At 36.4% G+C, this 9135-nt stretch overlaps 2 protein-coding genes across 8 annotated transcripts in view; both read left to right on the top strand.

The window, feature by feature from the left end:
- Positions 1-2199, top strand: part of LOC109229319 (phospholipid--sterol O-acyltransferase) — a 17685-nt gene extending 15486 nt beyond the window's left edge. The window contains exons 13-16 of one of the 3 annotated variants that reach the window (XM_019394720.1): positions 521-625; positions 701-785; positions 870-959; positions 1653-2199. In XM_019394720.1, the coding sequence (XP_019250265.1) occupies positions 521-625; positions 701-785; positions 870-951 (272 nt within the window). In that variant the 3' untranslated portion in view covers positions 952-959; positions 1653-2199. Of the gene's footprint in view, positions 1-520; positions 626-700; positions 960-1266 lie in introns of all 3 variants that reach the window. The other 2 variants (XM_019394729.1, XR_002068545.1) reach the window with 2 other exon arrangements.
- On the top strand, positions 3066-8825 carry LOC109229288 (F-box protein At3g07870-like). 5 transcript variants are annotated; one of them, XM_019394709.1, is made up of 4 exons: positions 3066-3457; positions 5489-5559; positions 5692-5757; positions 7324-8825. In XM_019394709.1, the coding sequence occupies exon 4, from the start codon at positions 7363-7365 to the stop codon at positions 8557-8559; it is 1197 nt and encodes a 398-aa protein (XP_019250254.1). In that variant the 5' UTR covers positions 3066-3457; positions 5489-5559; positions 5692-5757; positions 7324-7362; the 3' UTR covers positions 8560-8825. The 5 variants fall into 5 exon arrangements, with proteins under 5 accessions (XP_019250254.1, XP_019250240.1, XP_019250224.1 ...); XM_019394695.1 differs by having other exon boundaries at positions 5489-5580; XM_019394701.1 differs by lacking the exon at positions 3066-3457 and having other exon boundaries at positions 3469-5559.

Genomic DNA, 9135 nt, shown 5'->3' with positions numbered 1-9135 from the left:
GGGAAGAAAAGAAGAACAGACAGGTGTTTGAATATCTTTTCTATGTTCTAATGCATGCCCCAGCATCATTCTAATAGTTAAACTTTGCAGAAGATCTAAATTTTCTTCTTGGATAATTATTCTTTGGGGAGAAAACTTATATCTTAGTTCAGAAAGTAGACATTGGAATTTCCAGCTTACCTGAGTAGCATGTTTTTGAGAGCTTGTCCAATTCCATAGACTAAAATTACTTTTCTTGGTTCCTTCATCGGTTTACGACGGTCGTAAGCATTTGACACGGGATAGATTTAAGACATGGTACATCGTTTTATACCTCAAACCAATCTTGCATATGATGCAAGAATAAAGATCTTGTCAAATGTTCAGTTTCCATATGATGCAAGATTAAAGATCTTGTCCAACTGCATTGAATAAATTAGGTAATGTTGGATTGTTCTAGATGTAAGATATTGAATCCACCTTAGACATTTTGCACCTCATGCAAATCGTCGATCTGATGACTGTAAATTTTCTTGGGTAGCAAATCACAGGAACATTGTCAGATCTCCAGTTTTGATGCGGGAGCTGTGGCTTGAGATGTGGCATGATATTCATCCTGATAAAAAGTCTAACTTTGTTACAAAAGGTGGGTCTGTTTCCTCATTCACTTCTTCTATGAATGTTGAGTTTTTATTGACATTGTAAGCATTGCAACAAAAAGCAAAGCGTGGGCCTCTGAGGGATGAGGACTGCTATTGGGATTATGGAAAAGCCCGATGCGCATGGCCTGAACATTGTGAATACAGGTAACAGTGTTTCAATTGAATAATGCAAAATAATATTCTCCTTCACTGTATTTAGGCCAGCTTTCTCTGGTTACGATGATGCAGATATTTATTCGGGGATGTTCACCTGGGGCAGAGTTGCAGATTGAAGAATTCTACATATGATCTCCTGTCGCACTATGTATGATTTTAAAGGTATGCTTCGTTCTTTTTTGTTAAAAGGGATAAGGAATATTCAACAGCTAAATTATCCTAAGGAAGCGTAAAATGACAACCAAAATATGTGACAACAGGATCGAGACTTGCTAAAATGTACTTTGTGCTTCAATGCAAGGGATGTTGATTTGTTCCTCATTTAACGTCGTGATTTAGGACATACTTTTATATACCTCACTGCTTGAGGAATAGCCAGCTTATTTCTTGAAGGGTGCAGAATAATGATGGTCTTATTATTTTTCTAATGCATGATTTTGTGATGTTCTTGGTGCTTTGAATTCTTTAGTCGTAGGAGGCAAAAGCTGGGCAACTTTTAAGTGATGGTTCTGTGCTTTCCCTCTAGTAATCGTGTCCGAAGGTCCTGACTATCTTTCTGAGAGATGAAAAAAGTTCGGATTAGCAGCCGTAGAATTGGTTTTCCTCCAAAATAGGAGCTTCCCAATTTCAAGAACCTAAAAACAAGGGGGACTATTAATGGTCAAAAGATATTGAGCTGAAACTAGAAAACTCCCCAGAAATAATACAAAGTCTGCAAAAAGGAGTCAAGTATCTTCACTACTGAGAATGAGTTGGAAGACCAACTTCCCTCGTACTGTGCTAATTCATCACCAATGACAATCTTTTTGCCAGAAGAATTTTGTTTTAAGGGATAAGTTTTCATGTGGTTTGCAGAAAGCAGATGTACATTCCACAAATATTAGAAGAACAAGGCCTAACGATTCAGAGAGCAAAGACTGGATGTTCGTCTGGACTGCATCGCATCCAACTTTGTGTATCATTAACTTGGAGAGTTTCTGGATCACCTGTACATCCAAATGGAAGAAAATTTGTAGAGTATCAGATGTAGCACCATAACATGTTTCACATTAGAGTGTAATTACAACGAAGAGTCAAATAGCTCTATTCATTTTAAGGAAGACTATGATGATCATTTATATGCGTTGGTGTTTTGAGTGCCAACAGTTGACCACACGTCTGAAAATGTAACCCATATATTGAGACTCCATTAGTTATTTAGTTTTGACTATTTAGATAATGGAATTACACAATCCAAGTCTTTGCATGGATGAACTATTTGGGTTCAAGCACAAGAACTGAATGTCTTTTTTCGCCATTCTTTCCTCTGTAATCTGTCATCAACAACAGAGAATTGGTAAAGTGATGCAGAATACAACCAAGTGCCAATACTGGGGCCATAAATGACAGGTCTTGTTGAATACATTTCTATACACCCTTTTTTGTTTGATATGATACCTTGAAAAGAATCAACTGTTTGACTAAAACTATGGTCATGCATGAGAACTTCTGGTTTTGCAAAGGTTGCATCCTTGATCTTAGTAATCTGAATTCCAAAAGTAGGTTTTCACATTCCCTCAAAGTTGATCTTGATGTGATCTAAAGAAGTTTTCACACGATTATGATAAATGCGTTTCAATTTTTTCTCTTCTAATTAAGCAATGCAATATAATATCGTCATGTTCATCATCATTTACATCTTATAGAAAAGAATTTATATGGTCTGAGTTTCTCTTTTAGGAAGGTAACATCTTATTAAACATCAGCACAAAAGCTGTGTTGGTAGCCATATTTGCAGATTCCAGAAAAGCAAAAGTATTTCTTTGCTCATCTTACAACTTACAAGGATTCTATGATGTCTAGTAAAGAGTCAACATCATCTATGTAGTTTTGTAAAGATGAAGGACTATTTGTGTCCATCATTATATAATAACAGGGACAAAAATGTACCTGCCCTATACTTAAGGGACTACTTAAGGTTTTTTTCCTACCATTATTCCACATAGGAGTCGCTCTCTCCGTGTCAGACTTCCTCCAAACTTACCCTTATTGGCTGCTTTTAAAAAGGCAATATCAATGATCGATCAACCATCAATATTTTTTTTTTTTTAATGATCGACAAATTCCTTAGGGGCTAAGTAGCATGTTATTAACCGGTCAACGGAACTTAATATTTTCCATAATAAGTTGTAAAAACTCTAATATCAACTCATCAAATTTAAAACCTTAATTTGTCTCTAGAGCTAATTTAATAATGGGTTTACCGCTCCAACTCTCTCCACTTAAATACATACTGCATGGCTCTCAATTCGGTATACGATGCATTTCGTATTTACCTAGGTTCGAGAAAGGGATATGTAAGCAGCCTACCGTGATATAAATATTTTAGAGCCAATATCTCAATCATTTTGTATTCCATGGCTCGTAACCTATAAGTCACGCCGATTTCGTATTCCATGGCTCGTAACTTATAAGTAACGCGGAGACAATTTTACCATTGCTTGGCTCCCCTTCAGTCTTAGTCTCTTAGAGCCAATATATAAATATAATACCTAAGATAATTGTGAGAAAAAGTTCATGACCTTGTGTCTACTTTCACATGCTGACTGACCAGAGTTCGCCGATCATCATCGTCAGGATAGAAAAGAAAGAAGAAGAAAGGTCTCCTATTAACAGCCAAGGTCAGCCATGAACTTTAAAAATAAAAGTAATTTATTTTAATTTTACTTTCATTTGTGTCTGAGATTGTGATAATCATATCATGCCTTCTTTTAATTGCTTTCTTGTGCGATCACTGAACTATATACTGAAGGAACCATGCGTTGTTATTTTCTACTTTGAATGATTTTACACTTCTGATGTTTTTTTTAACTTCCTTGCTAATCTTGACTTGAATTGGGTTAACAGAGCTCCTGTTAATTAGCTATTTGTCTAACAAGTCTAACAGATGGATCAACAATATGTATAAATTTGTGGTAAATTAGAACTAATATATATACACTTTAGCAGTGGTGAAGCTACGATTTTCACTAAGAGCTATCAAAATATATTAAAAAAACATAAAGGGGATTTGACTTTATATAGTATTAATACATGAGAGAAACTTTTGTCTAGCTATCCTAGTGTAATTTTCTGGTTTTGGTTAAAGGTGGCTCAGCCACTACACTTTACAACAACAACAACAAAAAACTCAGTGTAGTCCCATAGGTGGAGTCTGGGGAGGGTAATATGTACACAGACCTTACCCCTACCTTGTGAAGGTAGAGAGGTTGTTTCCGATAGACCCTCGGCTCAGGGAACAGTAAAATTAAAGTAACAAACAGTTGCAACAACAATGCAACAGGAGCAATATATAAGTGATACTATTTGGTTTATTACAAGATTAAGACCAGTGTAAGTTGCTTCTGTTGTAGCCTAACTTGGCTACTCTGAAGTATTAACTAGCTAGAATAAATTGGTAAAATGCCTTCAAAGCGAAAGCCATATATTTTCTTGACAGACTTAAAGTTTTATAAGCAGAAAAGTGTAACTTGTTTTTTTACAGTATTAGGTCTTTTAAAAGCCAACTACATGTAAATTGTCTATAATAAGCATGCTCAGTGGCATGTTAAAGATGGTAACCTGTTTAACTGGAACTACATTTATAATGTAAAAAGTAATTGTTGTTGGTGTATATAACTTAAATTCTTCTTTGACCGAGCTTTTGAACATTTAATACCATTATTTTCACTATCATTCCCATATATTTGGGAATGATAGTGAAATCTCATGCTTGGAAGATTACGTTAAACAATGCAGAGATTGTTTATAAGTTAAACATGTACTGATAAATAGTCTCCATTTTGTTGGTTTTGTAAGGCAAGAAATGAGTTTACTTTTGCCGGGAAGAGTACTTAACTTTTACCACTTAAAAATGAGAAGGTTTCATTCTGGCAACTGACATAAATTGTCTGTCACGAGTTCGAACTGTGGAATCAGCCATCGATGTTTGCATCAGGGCAGACTGCCTACATCACACCCCCTTGGGGTGTGGCCCTCTCCGGACCTTGCGTGAACGCGGGATGCTTTATGTTCTGGGTTGCCCTTTTTTGTAGACTGTGATGCACTTGCTACACTTTTCTGTTATCAATGGCACGCTTAAAACGCGCTTAAGCCCTAACTCAAAACATGTAGAGTGCTTCGCCTTGTTTAGTGGACGCTTTAGTGTTGTCATCAAGGCTCTAAGGCATATTTTTCCTTGCCAATGAACGTAATCCCGAAGAAGAGACATTAAACAATTGATATTTCACTTTATTGTAAATTTTCTTCAATTTCTTTGTCCATATATTTGATATTCATGCTTATAATGTTAGTCTTGGACTACACATACATATTTGTAGTTTTTCTCTATTTGTGCCTTTCTTCATTAAAGCCCGCGCTTTATTTGCTCTTTGTGCTTAAAGCCCCAACAGACCTTAGAGCTTTTTTTATGCTTTTCGCCTTTGCTAATACTGCTACACTTCTTTAGTACTTTAGAAAGTGACAATTTCTATCTTCTGTTCTTCCTGTTATTTGATACTGATTTTGGAGAGGATTCATTTAGGGGTCTGTTTTTCTTTCTTTTGTTGCTCAATTATGTCTCATTTAGTTAGTTTTGTAATTTTCCATTGAAAACCTCTGATGCGTTGATTGGTTTCCACTAACTAAATTCAACTGTCTGTCTTTGCTCACAGTGGCGAAGCCACAAGGTCACAAGGGTGGTCAACTGACCACCCTTTGCCGAAAAATTGCATTGTGAATATAGGTAAAATATTACGTTTTAGAGGTATATAACACATATTCAATACCCTTTGTCGGGAATTTTTTTTTTCACTTCTTTCAAATTTGAATACCCTTGGGAAACTTTCTAGCTTCGCCACTGTTTGCTCATTTCAAGGTCCAATGTTAAGATGACTCACCACAGCATGAGCTGGGATATCGAGCTATGAACTTATCATCATAGGTAACTAACAGTTTGTTTGGAAGGTTGTTATATGTCGTTTCATTATGTATCGTATTGTACTATATTGTATTGTATTATTTTGATGAATACAACGTTTGGATAGATTGTATCGTTTGCCGTCGTTTCATGATGTGATGCACCATGAAGAATAAACTTGTAATATTATAAAGAAAAAGTAGGATACGGGATAGAATCATTATGTAAAAAGGTAGGATAAAGGAAAAAATAGGTTTATTTAATAATAAGGAAGGGCAAGATGAGAGAAAAAAGTAAGGTACCGACGCGACCACACCAAATCGGTCGTTACATAAAGTGATAATTTTCATCGTTATGTAACGACGGATTTAACGGTGCGATATAATAAAATTTAAGTAACAATCAAAACAAATATATTTAAAGTAACAATGCATTACCATCCAAACAAGCTATAAGTTGAACTTTTTTAGTACCATGGGTTCTGGTTACATTCACTTGTCCTATCTGCTCACTTGTGTTGAAAAATGAAGTGACAAGTAGAATTCTTTTCACTAGACCAAAGCCCGTGTTGGAGTTGTGACGGTTCCAGAAAACTACTAGTACTATCTAAGGAGTTTCCTTATTCTTTGTCATAAAAGACTGGCAATCTATGCGTGCGCGGCTATCTAACTGATCCAGGATGATGTATTCTAGTATTTTAAGCCTCATGTCATCTCTAATACCTGCGCACTCTGCTAGACTTGTTAGTGACACGCCGAGATTTACTGATGTGTTCACTGAGGCACAAGTTTAAAATGGAGAGGTGCTGCTTAATAATGATTGTTTTGCCGTATTCTGTGTAGAGCTCTGTAATCGGGTCTGTTGGTGATTTAATTGAAGCATGACCTTGAATTTACTTTGCTTACATTTTTATTGTCAGATTATATTTGTTCAATTTCATCACAAACACAAATTGCTTTATGTGAATGCAAATATGGAACAGGATGGATATAGTCAGACATATGCAACCTTATCTTTGGATGTTTCTTGCAAGTGTCCATTTTCATTCTTTAATCCTATCATACTTGGAGTACATAGATCTAACAATTGGTCCCTAAGTCATCCTTCTCTCTATCAGAAATTATATGAACTCATACAAGGACAACCAGTTAAATAGTTGGTATTCCTGACTTATCCTTCTTAATTTATTGAGTTATTTTCACATCTTCTCAGTTAGCAAACGGCTGTGAAGCCATTCTTCCGCTTAAAGACGCTAATGGTCCTTGTAGTTTATTCTTCAACTATTTTTCTTTGCAGTTTTTCCTTGTAAAAAACTCATGACAAGGGCATCTTTTTGTCATTGTGGAGACAAAAGCTTAGGTTAGGTAAGGTGGGAATAGACAAGCATTAAGTTCCATATGGAAAGAACAAACAACTGATGGAGTTTTCTATGTAAAACTATGAGTTAAGCAGATTGCTGAAACTTTGTTCGGGAAATTCTTTCTTGTAATTTTTGTAATCCTCTGGCCCACCCTCCTAAACGTTGAAAGAATAACGAAATACTGGCATGAAGCTTTTTTCCTTTTAAAATGTTTTTTCATTTGGCTGCAGAATTATTTTAGAGCTTTCTGATTGCATAGGATTTACGTCATGAGGGACAGGTGGCCAAGAGGTAAAAAGTGGCTTAAATTGTCATCTGTAGAAACAATCGCGCTTGAACAGCTGAGACGAAGCACAACATCAAGGGAAACAAAACAAGAAATGGAAAATAATTTAGAAACCAAGGGGACCTGGCTTCCTTATGACTTGCTTTTTAAGGTTTTTCTTCTACTTCCAGCTGAAACTCTCTGCAGACTGCGTTGCATATGCAGGACACTTCTCAACATGATCAACAGTCCGGCTTTTGTTGAAGCTCACTTTCGTCAATCTGAGACAGTTCTAATTACTCAAAAGTCCTTTCGCGAGGAAAACATACGGTCACCTTTTCCACTACCTTCAGATAAGCCAAATCAATGTTACTTCCATTTCTGGGACATCCATAGCGGTAAAGGCCACAAAGTTTGTATGCCAAATTTGAGGAACTTAGAGTGCGTTTTGGCTGCCTGCAACGGTCTGGTCCTGGCTAGAATTAAGAAAAACGGAGGTCTAGTAGTTGTAAATCCAAGTACAAGGAACCACATTAGAATGCCTCTTGGTACAATTGGTTTCGTGCAGGAGTGCTACGGGTTCATGTTCAGCCACTTCACAGGTGCTTATAAAGTAGTACACTTGTTCCGCGACGAACATAGACACATCCGCTGTGAGATCCTGAACCTTACTACAAGATCATGGCATGCAGTGGATGGACCTAATTCAGGAGAATTCGGATCAATCAGTACTACTCGTAGATCTGTTTCAGCAGTTGGCGCTTTGTATTGGCTTCCAAAGAGGGACAGTTGTAACCATGTTGTGTCTTTGGGATTTCATGATGAGAAGTTCCAAACTGTACCTCTACCAATCAACAGCACAAAAAACGATCGTCTTGTTGAGATTGGAGGCACCCTGAGCTTCATAACTCATGCAACGTTGAATTTGATTCAGGTATGGATATTGAAAAAGGATGGCTTGAGGGAAAATTGGATAAAGAGATATAGCATCAATAGGTTGTATGATATCACAGGATTTGTTCCGCTTTGTGCTTCGACGACGGAAATATTTTTCAAGAGAAGAGGAAACCCTTTGTTACATATTTACAATATTGAAGCTGAAGAAATGGAGGAGGTTAATGTTGGAGATGTGCAAATGTACATGCCTCATGTAAAGTCACTTGTTTCATGGGATAGTCCTCAAGGTCAGTGGGATGTGTAAATATTCAATCAGCAGACTGTTTGTGCTGTTAAAACTTCCGAAAGCTAGTTGGTTTTGTTCCTAAAATCACTTTCCAAATAGTTGGAACACATTTCAGTGTTTTTCTTAGAGGTTGGAGGTGGGATTTCTACTAATAGTACAATGTGTTTCTTTCAATTGTATATTTGTTTGAACATTTCGAGTTGATTTTACCATGCTATTGAGGTTTTGTTAAGCTCCAGGATTTAATTCGAGTTTTGTAATGGGAGTTTAATATGTTCACTTTTGCTTCTTTCTTTTACATCAACCTCAAGGAGGATAAACAATAATTCTCCATAGCTGAAAATTGTTAAAATAGCACGGCCTAGCCAGTTTTCAGACTGGTCATTCAAAAATAGCCAGCATTTACCAAGTCATTGAAAAATAGCCAATATTTTGCTGCAACAGAGACCTGTCCAGCATAATATACTGGAGTTCGGCGCACTTGTGTATGAACTTCCAGCATATTATGCTGGACCAGTATAATATATTATATTGAAATTCCAGTATATTATGCTGGAGTATTTTCCGAATTTTGAACAATGTTTTTGTTCACAT

Source organism: Nicotiana attenuata, chromosome 1 (genome assembly GCF_001879085.1).
Source record: "Nicotiana attenuata strain UT chromosome 1, NIATTr2, whole genome shotgun sequence".
Lineage (NCBI taxonomy): Eukaryota > Viridiplantae > Streptophyta > Magnoliopsida > Solanales > Solanaceae > Nicotiana > Nicotiana attenuata.
This window is presented reverse-complemented; position numbering and strand designations above follow the sequence as displayed.

What these genes read in the sequence shown, in the direction of transcription:
- LOC109229288 (XM_019394679.1), top strand. Translation starts at nt 7,363, where the DNA reads ATGAGGGACAGGTGGCCAAGAGGTAAAAAGTGGCTTAAATTGTCATCT.